The sequence below is a fragment of the Eulemur rufifrons genome, chromosome 4, assembly GCF_041146395.1.
Source record: "Eulemur rufifrons isolate Redbay chromosome 4, OSU_ERuf_1, whole genome shotgun sequence".
Lineage (NCBI taxonomy): Eukaryota > Metazoa > Chordata > Mammalia > Primates > Lemuridae > Eulemur > Eulemur rufifrons.
In genome coordinates this window covers 25,104,156-25,123,448 of record NC_090986.1, presented here as the reverse complement: position 1 = coordinate 25,123,448, position 19,293 = coordinate 25,104,156, and the positions used below count along the sequence as shown (strand labels likewise).

Sequence of the window (19,293 nt, the reverse complement as noted above, 5' to 3'; positions counted from 1 at the left end):
AGCCAGCAATGCTTTAAAAAAATCAATCCTAAAAAAAGGAGGCAACAGAGAGGTTTTAGACCTGACATAAAAAATAATAGGAATAGAAAATGAATTGCCAGAGATAATTTTCTTGTATATTCAATATTAAAGCTAATTTATAGATGTCCAATGTGCATTTTATCTCTGTTCCTTGTCCAACGGGAAAAACTTGCATGCTTTAAACACTTGTAAATAAGAAGATCCAACGTGTGGAGAATTTATACAGTACATATTGTCATCACATACTCAAGACAACTGATCTACCTGAAATGGTCTTAGAAAAAAAAAAATAAGGTGCAATAAACACCTCACGAGTCAGTCATGAGTAAAAAGGATTAGGATTATTACTAAAGACCACAATATTTAAGAAGACAAAAAGTCCTACTAAATTGACCAGCTAGAGCATGGATTTAAGTCTAACCTTTTAAAAGGCCAAAAATTAAAGTGTAGTAATCATTAAATTCCAGAGCATCTGTAAGTGAGATGGGAAAAAGAAGGTCCTCATCCCCTCTTCATTCATTTGTAACATACAACGGAGTACAGGAAAACAACATATTCAAGAACATACTATGAAAACTGCAAGCACCTCAACTGTATAGTAAGTGAAGTATGGCTACAAATACCCACCCCGTCTACTGGATCTTGTGAATAACAATTATCACCCTTTTGATCTGGTCCAAGAACCGAATCCTGGCAGTGATTTCATCCAGTGATTCCTATTTATTTCCTTTGGTTTCCATCACATGTCTTTTCTAGATTTGCCCAACCAATCTTTGAAACTGTTTGTTTAAACAAGGTGACTTGCTGCCACACTGAAAGTTATAAAAACAACCACATATGCCCCGTGGCACGGCTGGTTGGCTGGTCTAGCAGCAGGTCACCCTCATTCTTACCCAATACCTACGACTTTTCACAAAAATCATAATCAAAGTGCTACTCAAAAGTAAAATTTCTATGTGTGAGTCTGGCAATATATATATATTTTATACTTTATGACTTTCAGTAGATATGTTTAGTTTACAATAATATTACATACGAAGACTGCAGTTTTAATATCTGTTTTGCAGTCACTAAAATGCTTCCTGTTTTACATAATTACCCCTAACAGAAGCACTTTTGGTTAATAAGTTATCTAACTCAGGAGTGGCCACTGCACATAAAATGCTGCAACTTACCATGTGCCATTGCTAGACTTGATTTAGCTTCTAAAGTCGGCGGGGCTGGGGCATTCACTGAAACAGCACCAAAAACAAAAAGCTCACAGGTTCCCTAATTAAAGCACAAGCATCTGAACATGATGATAACCAAATACTCCTCAAATTAGTCGAGATACATAACAGACCATAAGGGACAGATGTTTCAAACGACACAGATAGTACATAACTAACCTAAACCAATTTTTAATAATAGCTTTATTGGGATATAATTCACCCTTTTAAAACATTCAATTCAGTGGTTTTTAGTATATTCACAGAGGTGTACAACCATAACTGCTATCAAATTTTAGAACATTTTCATCACCGCTACCCTCGAAACACCTGTACCCATTAGCCTTCACATCTCATTTCTCCCCGGTCCCCAGCCCCTGGCAACGATGAATCTACTTTCCATCTCTGTGAATTTGCCTGTTCTGGATGTTTCATACAGTAAATGGTGTCATACAATATGTGGCCCCTTGTGTCTGGCTTCTTTCACTAGTTTTCCAGGTTCATCCATGTTGCAGCATGTATCAACATCAGGATGTATTTTTATGGCCAAATGACATTGTACTGTATGAGTAGACTACATTTTATTTAGTTGTTTCCACTTTCTGGCTAATATGAATAATGCTGCAATGAACATTCATGCACGATACACCAATTTCGAAAGTACTCCAATCCCTGGCTTTTAGAGAGGGGCTTACCTGACTTAAGTAAGACTAAACACTATTTTAAATTTCTCCAGAAAATTAGATTTCACAGCCTCCCTTCCAATATTTGACAATTCTTAACTGAGGGCCCGCCCTGGGCTATTATATTGTCCAGTCTGTTTTCACTAAACAACACTTGTCTTTTAGTTTACTGCCGCTTTCTCTAGTTTATTAGGATAGACCTTTAATTCTACTCCTACCTTAAAAGATACTGGCCACAAACCCCAGCTACTTCGATAGGCATACATTTTTTTTGTTCTTACAATGGCTACTGGTGAAAGTGTTCAACTAACTCCTAACTGTTTGTAAATTGCTAACAACTTCTGGAAATATGGCTTTCAAACCCATTTGCAACTTGTATAGTCTAGAACACGGTTTGGCAAACTACAGCCCCTGGGACATACCCAGCCCACTGCCTGTTTTTCTTGGGACACACGGCCAAGCTCAGTCACTTAAGTATTGTCTAAGGCTGATTTTGCACTTAAAACAGCAAACTTGAGTAGCTGCAAAACGGACCATCTAGCCTGTTAAGCCTAAATCTGTCACTACCTAGCCCTTTACAGGAAAAAAGAAAAAGCAGAATATTAACTATTTCTGATATATTATTCCAACTTACAGAATTAAAAGCTAATCTTGTTAAAATTGATCACAACCAGGTCTTCTTCCTAAACTATCGAATTCATTCCCTTGTTAAGGAAGGGTAGAAAATCAGGTCTAGAATGACTGACTAGTATCTAAATCACCAATGGCATACAGATTGGTGGGTCAACAGGTTTTACCATATCTGCCTCACATTAGACATTACAGACGCTTCATCTTGCTGGGTATGAGGTCTGATTTATTGCATATCTCTTAAGCTGTCTTTCACTTTATGATTTGGATTTTATAATCTTAAACTTTAGAGCATGTGTGTTTTCTTTTAAGTAAAGAGACATTTCCCTGCCATCACTAGGGCCTTGGCTTTTAGATCCTTTTCCATGCTGGGAGGAGAAATGGGGACGCGTCAACCACCCTTTCTTGCCTACTCATCACAATGCACAGAGATCCCACTTGTGAAGGGACCCTGTCTATGGTTTGACCATATGCTCCAGTCAGTAAAAGTTGCCCCCAATATACACATATTTATTTAAATAAATTCTACAGATGCTATGATATAAATAATATGTACATTTTAAAACAGAAAAAAATTTGAAAAATTTAAAAGGATAAGATTCTTTTTAATATATAAAAAGAACTTCTGATAATTTCTTTCCCACATTCCAACAGATCATTTTGCATACCTCCAGGGGGTCTGAACAGCTCGTGTGGAGAAAAACCACCCTAAGTAAATAGAGCTTTGGTATTTTTTTTTCTTGCTTGTATATTTGAGTTTAGTCGGCTGACGAAGATTTTTTTGCTTAAATAATTTAATCTTTGGACCTTTCCATCCTTCTCTGAAATGTGTTTTTTTAATTTCACAAGATATGTTTAAGTCCAGCTTCCCCCTCCCCTCAGCTCTACTCATGGCGCTTAAACTCCCCATCACCTCCCAACATCTTTAGCTTTAACAAGCAACATCAAGAAGCTTCAAGAGCCCGGCACCGGCACCGTGGCTCACGCCTGTAATCCCAGCACTCTGGGAGGCCAAGGAGGGAAGATCACTTGAGGCCAGGAATCGGAGGTTGCAGTGAGCTAGGACTGCTCCACTGCACTCCAGCCCATGTGACAGAGTGAGACTCTGTCTCTAAAGAAAAACAAAAGAAGCTTTAAGAAGCACCTGAAAAGACTGAGCAGATAAAACATTAGCGTTTTCTAGTCAATTGTGCCAAATTCCAAAACACGCTTATTAATGTCCTTTAGTCACTATGCAGTCCCCTCATGAGTCCTGGGCCCACATGCGTGGTGCCCTCACTCAGTGCCCAGCCTCAGTCTGGGCTCCTCTAGCGCAGATCCCTGTGCGCGTCCACCTGCCCCCCACGCCCACCAGTGCCAACTCCCTGACTCCCTCCACCCACAGATCTTTCCTGAATGGAAGTAAAGATATTGCAACTATTTAACTATTATCTTAGGAAAAAATCTGTCAGTTTCTAAACTGTAAAGATGATGTCTTTTTGGTTTCCTGCCGAATCTTGACAGCTCTGGGAGACAGACCAGATGGCCGAGCTGACTGCAAGTGAGGACAGACAGAACACCTGTTCAAAGCTGGCAGCGGCAGGAGTCTCAGCATTGCCCAACTGTGGTGGCCACCACAGGCTGTAGCACAGTCACACAGTGCGTCACTTCGCGAAATCTAAAAGTATAACCCGGAGTGATGCCAAGGAATTTTTAGTCATCCCTTTATAAGGCAAATTGCGAAATACTAGCTATGGCTAATCAAAATCACCACAAAATCACGCGGATATTTACAGTCCTGGGTTTTAGAACTAGGTCAAAACCATGGATCAAAATAAATCATTATGAAATCTCTAAACACGTTGCTTTTCAAAGAAAAGTCTCTAAAAGTAACAAAGAAGTAAAGGACATGTTTTGGTTTAGTATTTTAAAGGTACCTTTAAAGCCCTGAACCTACTATAGAAACTTACCAAGTACGGCTGGGGCAGTTGGCTTAGATTCAAAAGTTTGCCAGGCTAAAGGAGTCCCTGAAATGACAGAAAAAAAATAAATTAGTAACAAAAATCACAAGCTACGGATTAAATTTTGGCAGCCCTAATTTTTATTCCCCAGAAAAACAATAAATAAAATGTACCAATGTATAGTGTCTCACCCAAGAGAACAAATATGTTTAACATAAATCCTTTGAAACCTAAATTCTTTCTAAAATTGCTTTTCAAATATTTATGATATCGGAGTAATTATACAGTTAACTCTCACTACCTGAGCTCTTGCTATTCGAAGAGAAGTTAAAGGGAACCACAACCCCTTCTTTCCACAACCACTTATCGAAATACAAGAGGGAGGAAACCCAGCTCCTACACCCCGGGACCAACCCTGAGTTGGCATCCCGTAAGTAGACAAAGATTCCTTAACAACCTGAGACGTGCGGGAGCCAAGACCAGAATCACTGGGAGGCAGACCATGCAGAAAGCGAGCTTTTAGGCTTTACTAAGAGACCTTGCACCCATGGCCCCATGCTCCGTTATGGTCTGGCTCGTGAATGGTACAGAGACTGGCAGGCTACCACTGCTGCAGTCAGTGGGTGGTGTGTACCCCCACTGTGCTTTCACCCCCAAACCACCACAACTGAGAGCAATACAGCAAGGCTTTATAGTACTTCAGAGTCATTAAGAGTTTAATATCAATAACAATAGCTATCACTAATGAGGGCTTAACAGGTGTACTTCACATTATCCACTTAATCCTCACAACAAACCTATGATATAGTCACTATTTGCTATGGTTTCAATGTCCCCTCCAAAACTCAATGGCCACTTTAACAGTGTTCCATGTAACAGTGGCAGGAGTGGGTTAGTCATTATTGCAGCAGTAGGTTTCTGATTAAAAAGGATGAGTTTGGACTAATTTCCTCTCTCTGTCTTGCACGCTAGCAGGCCATGTGATGCCTTCTACTGTGGGATGACCCTTGCCAGGTGCGGGCACCATGCTCTTGGACTGCCCAGCCTTCAGAGACTTCAGTTCTTTATAAATTACCCACTCTGTGGCATTCTATTATAGCAGCACAAAATGGGACTAAGACACTATTAATGCTCCTACTTCTGAGCTCAGGAAACTGAGGCAGAGATTCACCAAGCTACAGAGTACCAGAGATAGGACTTGAACCCAGTCCGTCTCCAGATCCTGTGCTTTTAATCATAACTGTCTGTCCTACAGCACATACCTTGAGAGGTAAATGGTTACTGAGCAGGTGTTATGTGCATAATAGCATTCTGATAAAAATAATGAAACCATTAAATGAGAGTTTAGATTATTAGAATTCTTCAACTCTCTGGGTAGTGGTAAGCAGATCTCCTAAATAAAATAACAGAGGACAGATCTCCCAAATTAAAATCACAAGAGGAACGCCATCTTAGCACACATAAACCAGCAGGGCCCACGTCCTTCTGCTGTCCAGCGTGGCCAGGGAGGCTCTCCTCCCCTCCAGCACTGAGATCCTGTCCACTTACCTTTGGGTTCGTTGACATCCTTTAATGGTTTACTGGTAAACTCTTTAATCTGCAAAGAAGAACAGTCTCTTACTGATACATGTTTGAAACTAGACAGGAACACACTAAATAATGGACAGATAATGTTAGTAAATTAAGCTTTTCACTAAATGGTCTAAGGACACAGGGCATGTGGATTTAAAAGCACAGAGGCAAAAGTGTTACAAAAGCAGCATTTAGACTTGGCTGCTCCTCAAAGTAATTACTAAAAAAATTTCTTATCTACCTTCAAATCGAATTAATTTTGAATTCTAACTGAATAAATCTGCTCAACAGGATTTTAAAATACCTTTTAAAATTTTATTTTATTGCATTTACTTTTATGAGCAATTGCAAAGGGAAATATAGTCTATCTTCTTTACTTTATACCACTTACAGATGCTCTGAACTAAAAACACACGTTCTTAGATAAACCACGTTGCTTAAAGAAGCATGGTGCCAAGCTACCACCAGACGTACCTGCTGTTTCTGAGTTATAATCAGCTCATTCTGCTCCTGGAGTCTCTGCCCTAGCTCTTCTAACCTCTTCTTGTAGAAAACATTACTTGCATTTAGATCGTCTATCATTGAGGTTCGAAGTTTCTCTATATGTGACAGGAGCTGAAAAAAAAATTAAGAAAGGCATCTGTCTGCAAGCTGCACATAAGATCTCTTTATTCTGCAGATTTTATGTACGCGCCCTGCCTGCTTTGCTGGCCTTATGCTCTCCGTGCACATCAAGTTGAATCAGTCTTCCACTGCGGCCCTGGCTGTACCAGGTGCTTCTTCTGGGTTCCCACGGAGTTCATGACCCAAGACAGACAGCACTGATACTGTGGGCAGCTGAGCCAACTTGAGCACGTTACATGGAATAACACACAATAAGCAATGAGAAAGGATGAAGGCTTCTCCCTCAGAGCTCCTCTTCTCCCAGAGCCATGCCCACGCCTCCACACTGCACTCCCCATGCAGTCCTGCCCTCCCCACATCCACACGCGCCCCCCTGGGCCTGAGAGCACATCTTCATTATCTTATATTCCTAGCAACTGGCATAATCCCTGGCCCTTAGCAGGTTCTCAATAAATGTTTACTGAGAAAAGAAAGGGGATGGTGGGGAATAGAGGAAAAGAGAGAGGAGAGAGGAGAGGAAAGGAGGAAAGGGGGAAAGAAAAGGAGAGATGCCAGGACAGAGAGGACCAAGGACGAAGAGAGACTTAATGTCAGGGACTTATCTTTAGAGACTTAATGTCAGGGAAGATTGTATACGGGACAAAAAGAATTCAAGAAGAATTTATTTTCAATAATTAAAAAAAAGGCCCTTAAAGCCATTTCAGTAGTTGCTTAAACAGAGAGGTTTAAAAAACAACAACAAAAAAGCTTGAGGCAAGGCATGGTTGCTCACACCTGTAATTCCAGCACTTTGGGAGGCTAAGGTGGGAGGATTGTTTGAGCCCAGGAATTCAAGGTCGCCTGGGCAACATGGCAAGACCCACTATTTCTACAAAAAATCTTAAAAATTAGCCAGATGTATTGGAATGTGCCTGTAGTCCTAGCTACTCCAGAGGCTGGGGCAGGAGGATCGTTTGAGCCCAGGAGTTCCGGGCTGTGGTGAGCTGTGACCACACCACTGCACTCCAGCCAGGGCTATAGAGTGAGACCCTGTCACACACCCAAAATACATCTTGGTAATTGTGGCAAAGGACATTCCAAGTCTAAGGCCTGGAAGTGGAGACAGAATGTGCAGATCAAATAAAGGGGTAGGAAGTAGCCATGTCTGAGATGAGTATATCAGAGCACCTAGACCAGCATTTCCTAATTTGCCTGTTTTTTTAAATTGACACTCACTATGTGCTAAATGCTGTGTTAAGCACTTTATCTTGTTTAACCCACACCACGATATTGTGGATACATGTTTTGGCTCCATTGTACAGATGAGGAAACTCAAGTCTAGAATGGGAAAGTGACCCAAATTCAGATAGTTGGAGGGAGCAGAGCCCAGAATTGAATGTCCATGTCTGGCTTCCAATTCAATGCTCTCGGTCAACACAACACACGGTCCTGCCTCTGAAATGCTCTTGCTCCTGTGAGGCTGGACAAGCACTGGGTGGACCATGCTAGAAAGCTTTTCTGGGTGAAGTCTAAAAAGAACCCTCCATATCCTTGGGGATACTAAGAATCTTCCCCAAAGAGGGTGCTGTCAAGAACTTTCACTACATTTTTATAGATCCCTGGAAGAGTAACCCGAAAAGCAGCCTGGGAAATGCTAAGCCAGAAAAAAGGAAAAGCCAGTAAAAATTTCCAGGGTTCTGGGTGGAGGTTTAGGGTCTTGGACCCGATGGACAATATCGAGAGTTGCTCCAGGCCCCAAGAAAAGGGGAAAAGGAAAAAGTAAGGAATGACATCACTTTGATATAGGAGTTAAGAATGGACCAGAAAAGTGCAGAAAAAAGGAAAGAGTCTAAGCAAGAGACAGCCAGAAATTATTTCAACAAGTTTGCAGCCCATGAGCCCATTTTTGTCATCTCCCATTTCAAGTTCTGCTCTTTTCTCTACCTGTACACATCACCCCATCCTCCTTTCCTTTCTTTACGGGACCATTCCACAAACTCCCACGCTCTTAGGAGTCTTCTGTTGGGTCAAAAGGGCATGCCACCACTTATCTGTGACTCCCTTTGAACTCCTACCAGTGTTATTTAAAAAGAAAGAAAAAAAAAAAAAGACTGCCAAGAATCTAGGTAAAGCAATAAAAAGTTGGCAAATGCAACTTCCCCTAAACAGAGAAATACAATATGTGCATTGTGGGAACAGTAGGCACCAATCATGTGGAATAATTAATAGTTAGGTCTCAGGCAGAGATTACTAAACCTGATTGAATTCACCTCTCTGTTAGGGTTTAGGAGAAAAGAAGGGAGAAGTAAGCGGCTTCTGAACAGCCAGAGCTGACGAGGGAGCAGCGAAGCCTGGCGGTGGCACAGAAACTCCCACGCTCCCAGTACTCGAGGCGCACACCGTGCTTGGAACCGGGAAAGGCCTCACCTTCTGCCTCGTACTCCTAACAGTACGTCTTTCCACCATGACTTGCAGTGACGAAGTATAAAAACTTCAGCTACCCTTCTATTCCAGCCATAAGACCACTGACATTCCCACAGCTGCCTGGAACACAGTGGGCTTTAAAGGAGCCAGGATTTAAAAAAATCACCTCCTATGAATAAGGAAACCCGAATTCTGTCCCTAAATACCAATGCTATAGAGATGCCTTGAAGAAGAGGGACTTCAGTGATCTAAGAGCAGTGGTTCAAACCATGGATCCAAATGGAATAGCTGAGGTTTGGTTTTTGGTTTGTTTTTTCCAAAATCTGCATTTCCCAGATTACCTACTGAGCCAGAATCTTCTTGGAGAGTACTTTGGAAAAGAGTCTAGGGTAATTCCGAAGTACATCCCTGGATAGGAACTACTACCATAGAGCATCTTGAAGGAAAGATCCTTTGTCCTTACAGAAAAGCAACCTCTTGAAGCTGTCGCTGCCTGTTCTCCTCCCGTGCCGGCTCAGTGCCCAGAGCCAGACAGTGCAGTAAGCCCTCAAGTAGAAGGGGCCTGGATTCAAGTGCCAGCGACCTTGGGCAAGACAGCATCTTTCTAAGCCTCTGTTTCCTCATCTGTCAAATGGGTAACAGTACCTACCTCACAGAAATCTCAGAAAGATTAAGTACATAGTAACTACAAATACACAAATTATTTCTAAATGCTCCTACTGTGAGTCCACTGGTGTGCTCATTAAGCAGCTTTCAAAAAACAAAACAAAACAAAACTCTGATTAAGAAGAAATGTGCACATTCACAAGCCGACATGGGCCAGCTCCGGGACACCAGTACATGAACTGTAATAACAGGCCACTTTTACTTCCACGTAACACAGATGGGCAACAGAGAACACTCCTTGCACAGTGGAGCCCCCTGTGGTGCAGAGAAAGTATTAATACCATCTACTGATCCCGGGATCCTCCGTCTTTGCTGCCATAGATAAAACATGCTGGGAAGTGAACATCACTATCGTAACTACACAGACATTGCCATGAGCGATGGCTCCCAGGTCCACGATGGAAACCTAGACTAGTGTCCTATAGCAGATGGTGCTTAGACCCACAGACAGCCCTTTCAACCCTCCTCTGACCTCTACAACTGGCATTTCTCCGTCTACAAAAACAAGGCAGGTTGATCCCCTTGTTGGATGTCTAGCTTCCTTCCACGTTCATTCAGCAAATATTTAACGAGCACCAACCACATTTTAGGCACGTTAGTGGGTGCCAGGAAGACAACAGAGAGCTAAATAAAGCCTTTCACCCAGAGGACTAATGATAGGGTTGAAGAGACAGACGATAAACAAGCAAAATAGTGATCAGAGCTGCAATTGTGAAGTGGTGAGAAAAGGGAGGGGACTGCCTACTCGGATGGAGTGACATCAGGTGACCAGAAAACGGAGGCCAGGCCGGGCGCGGTGGCTCACGCCTGTAATCCTAGCACTCTGGGAGGCCGAGGCGGGTGGATTGCTCAAGGTCAGGAGTTCGAGACCAGCCTGAGCAAGAGTGAGACCCCGTCTCTACTAAAAAAAAAATAGAAAGAAATTATATGGACAACTAAAAATATATACAGAAAAATTAGCCGGGCATAGTGGCGCATGCCTGTAGTCCCAGCTACTCGGGAGGCTGAGGCGGTAGGATCGCTTAAGCCGAGGAGTCTGAGGTTGCTGTGAGCTAAGCTGACGCCACGGCACTCACTCTAGCCTGGGCAACAAAGTGAGACTCTGTCTCAAAAAAAAAAAAAAAAAAAAAAAGAAAACGGAGGCCAGAGGAAGGTGCAGTGGGCAGCTCTCTCAGGTGGCCTCCAGGCTGCACTTGCTGGCGTGTGCGCCCTGTGTGATGTGGCCCCTGGGGTCGGGCAGGACCTGTGACGTGCTTCTCACCAGCAGAATACGACAAAAAAGGGACTTTGCAGACGCAATTAAGGTCCCTAATCTGCTGACTTCGAGTTAATGAAAAGGACGATTATCCTATGTGGGCCTGTCTTATTCAGATGAGCCCTTTAAAACAATTTCCAGGCTTTTCCTGAAGGGGGTGAATGAAAGGTGGAGACAGTCTTGGCCTTGAAGACATGAACAGCCAGGCTGTGAGCTGGATGGAGCAGGGGTGGCGGCTGGGAGCCGAGGGTCTCAGCCCCTCTGTTAACCACAGGAGCTCCAGACGAGGGCACAGCCCGGCTGACGCTCTGAACGCAGCTTGTGAGTCCCTGAGCCCAGCCCAGCTGTGCCTGGACCATCCCGTGGATAGCGCGGTAAGAAATGGCATGTCGTTTTAAGTCACTCAGCTTGTGGTAATCTGCTATACAGTGTAGAAAACTGACACAGAGAGGAAGGAACCAGCCATGTAAAGAGCAAGTGGAAGGGCTTCCCAGCATGAAAACTGTATATAAAGGAACAGAATATTCTAGAAATTTCCATAAGGCCATTGTTGCTAGAAAGAGGAGGTTCAGGGAGGGAGAGAGAGAGAGAGGATCAGGCTGAGGCTACAATGGCAGCCGGCAGCTAGACTTTCTTGCCTTGCTCTGCGGAGAGCAGATTAAGAAAGGGGAAGGTTGGAACAGGGAAGAACAGCTATTGGGGCCCTTTTAGAAATGATGGAGGCTCAGTTAAGGGTAGAGGCAGTAGAAATGTACAGAAAGACAGGGGCGTGAGATGTGCGGCAGGACCTGCTGATGGCCTGGGCTTGGGGACCGAAGGAGAGATGTGGAATGAGCGTCTGGGGGAACCAGGGTGCCAGCTTCCGTATCTGGGAACAAACCCAAGAACTTCATCTTAGCAATGTTATATTTGAGAGGCCCATGGCGATGTCAAGTTCAAAGCTGACTACCAGATCTGGAGCTCAGCAGGGTGATTTTGGCTGAAGACATACACATGGGTGTGAGCCGCACATAGCCCCCCACCCCCCACTTTAGCAAACTCTCGCTGTTCGGTCCTAAAGGCACTCTGCAATTCTCCCACCCCGACTCCCACTGGGCATCTGTAGTGTCAATTCTACCCTCCTGCTGTACTGCAAGCAACCTGAGGGCAGGGATTGTTCTTTGTATCTCTTCTTAGCCCTACAAAGTGTGGTACACAGTAGATGCTCAATAAATATCTCCTGAATTGAATCACTGCATTGGTGATTCAATTTTCAATATAAACTACCATACATGTGCCTAGATATGTGTATTTGTGTGTATGTGTCTATGTATAAACACTATGCATTACTTACATGACTAAATGATATTACAAATGGAAGAGGAAAAAAATCATGGCTCTTATTTCTTTTTCTAGCAATGATAATTTTAAAGGTTAGATATCTGATTTTCCCATTGAAGTTTCTCAAAAACTATAGGTGTTTGGTGAAGTTTTTTATTTGCTTTGCTTTAGTTTGGCTCTAGAACTGTTCATAGTTCCCTTTTTTTTGTTCTTCCTCAGTATATGTCCTACTTTGAAGAAATATAAACCGATAAATCTTGTGGTCACATGAACATCTTCATCCTAGCTACTATACACACATGTATCATATGACCTTTTGTCGTATAACCCTCTGCTTGGCACTACACTAAGAAAGGTCATTTAGGAAACATCTTTCTCTACTCAGAAAAGATTTACAAGGGATAAAAGGGTACAAAATACAATTTCAAGTGAAAAAACAAACAAATTTTCTTGCACTGGCGTAAACACATTGTAACACTTAAATTTTTGATACACTCAGGTGAAAATAAATCATTACCATAATTAAATTTTGTGTTCATTAAAGTGATTTTAACTTGAACAGTCATTGCCTTTATTTAATACTTATTTACACTGCAGCTCTGTAACGTGAAAAAAATCAGAAAAATGAAGAGCTGGTTAAATAACTATAATACATCCATAAGATCATCATGTAGCCATTTACAGTCATGATTTCGAAGAATATTTTAAAACAGGGGCAGGGAACCTGTGGCTTTAAGGCCACATGTGGCCTTTTGACTGAATCCAAATTTTACAGAACAAATCCTTTTATTGTTATTAATACATTTTTGTTCGTCTTTTATATTTTTATTTTATTTTTAAAATGAGCATATTTAAAATGCCAAAGAATAAAGTAAGTTTCAAAGAAATAATCCTCTCTGATTGACCAGCACAATTAGAACACTGGTAAGCCATAGGACTAAATTGATGCCTGCTACACTCATGACTTAGTTCTAACTTCCCCCGCCTGATTGGCACCACTACCACATCAGGCTGGTTGGCGAGAGTTTATGGGGGTCAAGTATGCCGGACTGTTTACAGATTTTGACAACGGTGCACTGTGTTTCTTTCTGAAGTGGAATTTGTGAACAGTTGCACAGCTCAAAAGTATTTTTTAATTCTGTCTGCTTAACAGCCCATCATGTCAAAGAAGACAAAGAGAACATTGAAGGAAGAAAACAGATTTTTTAATGAGGATTGGGAATTGCAATATTATTTTGTTTCTGCTAAAGATAAGATTATTTGTTTGCTTTGTGATACTGCAATAGCAACATTAAAGGAATACAATGCTCATCAGCATTATAACACTCATAAGGGCCACAAATTTAAAATTAGAAGGAGAGGTGTGAAAGGCTGTATTGTGGAAATTAAAAGATGAAAAGCAAAATCAAACACAATTCTTTCAAGCAGCAATAAGATCTGGAAATAATGTCACTGAAGCAACATATAAAGTAGCTTATATACTCAGAAAAAAAGGGAAGGCATTCAGTGATGTAGAAATTGTGAAAGAATGCATTGTAGAAGTTGTAGGATGCTTACACCCTGATAATGTTTCAAAGTACAAATAACTGCTTCGTTGGTTCTTTCAAGGAGAACCATAACTGATCAGCAGCATGAATTAGCCTTCAACTTAACAGAACTTCATGCAATACTTCAAAAGGAAAATATATATTATTCAATAGCTTTGGATGAATCAACTGATACTACTGACTTGGCGCAGATTTTATACTTCATTCAGGTCATAATAGAAGATTTTCTTTGCTACGAAGAGTTACTTGCTTTGGGCACTCTTGGGAACAGCACACTGGGAATAGAGATATTCAACAACTTTCAGGATGAATGTTGTGAAGTTGGACTAAATTTGGTAAATTTAGTGCACTTTCTATGACAGGAAAACATGAAGGGTTTATTGCACGGATATAAAAAGTATTAACAGAGCCAGATGTCCTCTTTCTTTTCATAGATGCAAGATAGCATCAGCAAAATCTCTGTGCTACAGCCACTATTTTAAGTGGCACTTTGCAACAAGTTATAAGGATTGTTAGCTATATTCATGCAAATCCAACATGGCATCATCAGTTTCATAACATGCTAAAGTTGAACAATGAGGTATTCAGTGTGGATTTGCCCTAACATTCTAAAGTGTGTTGGCTATCACTGGGACAGGTGTTAGCCAAAATTTTATCTCTGCGAGAACAGATACTTGAATTTTATGAAGAATAGAATCAGCAATGGGAATTATTAAAAGAAGACTTCTATAGGAATGCACCATTTCTGTGTGATATCATGTCAAATCAAAACAAATATTTCTTTGTAAGGTAAAACAAAATCTATATATGATATGTGGCAAAAAATGCAAACATTTCAAAAAAAGCTGTCTTTTTTCAAAACACTTTTTCTTCAAAAGGAAATTTTGGGTGAACATTTTCCTCACTTAGCAAAGGTCACTGACGAGCAGGATGATATACGTGAATCACCTGAAGAATACACAGCTGTTACACACCTGTTAATTGGAGAATTCAATGAAAGGTTCACTGACTTTGAGAAACATAGCATCACACTCAAATTAGCATTTCAGTCTCACCTAGTTGATATCTGCAAGGCACCTAAAGAACTACAGATGGCATTGATTGAGCTCTCAGTAGATGATATTTTAAAGTCATTGTTTAATGCTGAGAAAGATCCAATTGAAATATGGAAAAATGCAGAATACCCACATCTTTGACAACATGCCTGAAAAATGCTTTCTTGCTTTTCAACCACGTACTGCTGTGAATCTGTATTCTCCTCCCTAACCCAAATGAAGACACCCCTAAGGTCACAAATGACTCACACCCATCTAGAGGATCAACTGAACCTGCAGACCTCCATGCTGCAACCAAATATTCAAATGCTTTCCAACAAAAAGCAGACGTAACAAAGTCATTAAAAGGTTAGTTAATTTTAAAATTAACAAATAGTTTTCATTTTCTGTAACTATTAAGTACATAAGTTAGATTTTTACAAAATAATGTACATTTTTAAGTATATCTATTTGAAGTTTCTTGAATGCAGCCTTATTTGATTACAGCTAAATTAATGCGGCCTTCCGACATGAAAAGGTTCCCCACCCCTCTTTTAAAACATAGGAAGGTTTATGATATTTCTCCACAAATCTTAAGTGGACAAATACTACTTTTCGTAATGAAGAGAAACAAATATTCTTTTCAAAGATGACCCACTTATGGGCCATTGGTTTCTTGATCTTACCCGATCCTTCTCTTTCTTGTGTTCTTGTTGAAGAGCTTGAACTCGTGCTGTCCACTTGCTTTCCTACAAAAGAATAAAAGAGTAATTTACGTGCAATTGTAACAATAAAACCTACACAAAATGGAAGCTTCCTTTTCAGTGGGTACCTATGAAACCCAAATATCTATCTGGTAAAATTTTAGCTGATATGTTTTAGTATATATCCAGTCAAAAATGTTTAAACACAGTTGCACCTGGTTTTAATCTTATACTGTAAGGCAGGGGTCAGCAAAGGTTTTCTATTAACAACCTAATAGTAAATAGTTTGGGCTCTGGGGCCAAATAACAGTCTCAATTACTGGCAGTGAGAGAACAAGCATAGGTAAGGTGCAGGCCAGGTGCGGTGGCTCACGCCTGTAACTCCAGCACTTTGGGAAGCCAAGGCAGAGGATCACCTGAAGCCAGGAATTTGAGACCAGCCTGGGCAAAATAGTGAGACCTTGTCTCTGCAAAAAATTAGCCAATCATGGTGGCATGCACCTGTAGTCCCAGTTACTCAGGAGGCTAAGACAGGAGGACTGCTTGAGCCCGGGAATTCCAGGTTACAATGAGCTATGATTGCACCACTGCACTCCAGTCTAGGTGACAGAGCAAGACCTTGTCTCAAAAAAAAAAAAAAACAAAAAAACCCACAAAAAAAACAAAAAAAGATGCAAATGAATGGGTGTGGCTAAGTTCCAGTAAAATTTTATTTATAGAAATAGATGCTAGTTTGCCAACATAAGGGGCCAAAAGGAAACACCAAGGTTTCTTCTGAGTCCATGGGCTGCAAACGGACAACACAGCTCACAGGAAGGTAACAGAAAAAATTTAGGTGGGACCTTAGGATTTCATAACCATGTCCTTTTAATTCATGAGAGAAAAGCTGTGGCCTCCAGCCTGCTGGGAGTGACTGTCAACAGTTCAGTTCAGGACACAGCTCCCGGTCTCCCACCATGCACCAGGCACTTCGCTGGGCGGCACTGGCAGGTTATGGAGGACTAAGAGACGGGCCCTGCTCTGTACAGGAGGACAGTGGACACAGCGATAGAGAACTCCTATATAATATGTATGTGGTCAGGTCCCACTTAGAGCACTACAGAAATGCTATAGCCTGAGGTTCAGGAGAATGCTCTGGAAGAGGAACCATCCCGGCTGAACACTGGAGGATGAGTAAGAGACGGGTCCTGAAAACTGGGAGATGCATCGCAGGCAAGAGAGCAGCTGGGGCAGAGGCAGAAGACAGAGCCCCGTGCGCTCAGAAGCCTGGGCTGCCGGGGCCCCTCCAGAGTCAGGAAAGCAAAGAACACTGGGAGATGACACAGAGTCCAAACCTCGAAGGGCCCTGCATGCTAAGGATTCTCTACTTCCCTTTGTGGAAAATGGGAGGTCACTGAAGGACTTTAGACAGGACAGGGACGTGATCAGCCTGGCTGCAATGGAGAAGGCAGATTTGGCGGAGGGCAGCAAGACGCAAGCATGAAAGCAAGAAGCAGCGGTCCCTATTTCCATAACTCACTTCCCTTTTTTATAATGACACAGGCTTATTTTTTTTTAAATCTTAAATTCATAAAATCTAATCTCTATTTGTTTCCTGGTTAAAAAAAAAAAATGTTCCTCTAAACCACTGTGACCAAAATAGCCCTTGTGAAAACTGTGCTGATGACAAGGGTTCACTTCCAAATGAAAGTGATTAGTTGATAAACGTAAAAGATCCTCAGTTCACCAATGTAGCGGTATATTTAAGCTCTAAAAAGAAATCTGGTGCTTTAATATGCCTTTCTATGCCTTTTGAAATAGAGAGCTATATCTAAAGTATAAAAACATAAATACCAAGTAATCCTAACTAATTCAAATTGGCATTACGTTACAGAAGAAATGGAATCGTTTTGCCAACTGTTGTGTATCCACAGCTATTAGTCCACAGCAAGCATGTCATGAGTGCGTGTGATAGCTTAGCCATGTTTTAGGAGACAAGAAAAAAGGAGCTAGTCACCTTCATGGTCACTGAAAGAGACAAGAAAGAGACACTTTTTCTGCAGATGACGTTCGCTGTGAATCGCTCCACTAAGAAAAAGGAGGGCAAGCACTGCAGTGGGCACCCACTTCTACATACCTGACTATCGAGAAGCTGCATCACATTTTGGAAATCCTGGGGATATGGAGCACGGTCTTCTTTAAACTCGTGTGCATCTTTCAATGTGCCTATGTTGGACTTGATCTGCATGTTGGACTTCTGGATTTCTGACAGTTGCTGTAAGATCAAATTCAAGATCACCAGTACAAATGTTAGACTTTTGTAAGACTGGAACAGAGAATAAAATCGGGGTGCATGTAGCCACGTTTTACAGCTGACTGTGCTCCTGGATGCTCCTTGTGCCCTCTCTATCCCTTCCCCCTGGTTTGATTGGCTTGTTTCTACTGCTTTCTGGTTTTTCCATCAGAACATGTACAGGGTGAAAAAGGGAAAGGAAAACCTAACTTTCTTAGACAATGGGTCTTAAAAAATTTCATGGGCATGTGACGGGTGCCAGAAACAGAAGAACTGGGTGCAGATGGTTCTTACGATACTGTAATTTAGTGAGAGGCCAACACTGTCCAGGGACAAGACATCAGTAAATCCATTAGGGACATGATGTTTTAATTTTACTCTTTGCTTTTGATGTTATTCCCAAAGTTACTTGTAGCAAAAACCCTCAGAAAACCACAGAAGGTAAAATGTTAATTTCAAAAACAAGAGGATGGGGGAGCATATTTCTTCACTCCTTAAGTGGGGGCTGCTCATAGTGACTTCATTCTAAAAAGTGCAATATGAGCCGGGCTTGGTGGCTCACGCCTGTAATGCTAACACTTTGCGACACTGGGGCAGGCGGGAGGATCATTTGAGCCCAGGAGTTTGAGACCAGCCTGGGCAACATAGTGAGACTCTAGTTCTACCAAAAATTAGCTGGGCGTGGTGGTGCATGACTGTAGTCCCAGGTACTTGGGAGGCTGAGGCAGGAGAATGACTTGAGCCCAGGAGTTCAAGGCTGCAGTGAGCTGTGATGAGGCCACTGCACTCCAGCCTAGGTGACAGAGCAATATCTTGTTTCAAAAATAAATACATAAATAGTACAGTATGGAAAGGGGGAAAAAGGAGTCACTTTTCAGTGGAGAAACCTGACAAACGCTACCTCAGCCAGGTGATCAAGGTCAACATTGACAGTCATAAATCATATAGATTTATGACACAAGGTCTCAAACAAAACATTCAACACTACTGCTCCAGCACAAAAGCACACCAGACAGAGTGTGAATGAATGCGCACAGGTGTATCTCAGTAAAACTTCACTTATGGACACTGAAATGTGAATTTCATGTCATTTTCACGAGTCACTTAATAGTCTTTGTTTTCTCCAACCATTTAAATACGTAAAAACCATTCTTAGCTCTCAGGCCATACGAAAACACGTGGTGTGACAGATTTGGTCCATGGGCCATAGTTCGCCCATCCCCATGATGGAGTTTAAAGAGTTTTAGAGAAGGACCTTAGCAGAATTCCAAAAATATCCCTCTATTTTAGTTATAGAACTTGTTGGCCACTAGAGGGAGCTCAAGGACCTTCGCTCAGCTCCCTTCATTTTCCCCACAGAGGACTCAGATCAAACCTGCAGGAGAGCTCGGAATCCTTAGCGGGAGGACACTGG

The 19,293-nt window shown here is 41.8% G+C and overlaps 1 protein-coding gene across 1 annotated transcript in view; it reads right to left on the bottom strand.

Moving 5' to 3' along the window:
• DZIP1 (DAZ interacting zinc finger protein 1) overlaps positions 1-19,293 on the bottom strand; it is a 55,698-nt gene that overhangs the window by 21,796 nt on the left and 14,609 nt on the right. Inside the window, exons 6-11 of the mRNA XM_069467088.1 lie at positions 17,724-17,861; positions 15,590-15,652; positions 6,529-6,669; positions 6,031-6,079; positions 4,492-4,548; positions 1,197-1,253 (exon numbers count right to left, since the gene is read on the bottom strand). Coding sequence (XP_069323189.1) covers positions 1,197-1,253; positions 4,492-4,548; positions 6,031-6,079; positions 6,529-6,669; positions 15,590-15,652; positions 17,724-17,861 — 505 coding nt within the window. The remainder of the gene's footprint in view (positions 1-1,196; positions 1,254-4,491; positions 4,549-6,030; positions 6,080-6,528; positions 6,670-15,589; positions 15,653-17,723; positions 17,862-19,293) is intronic.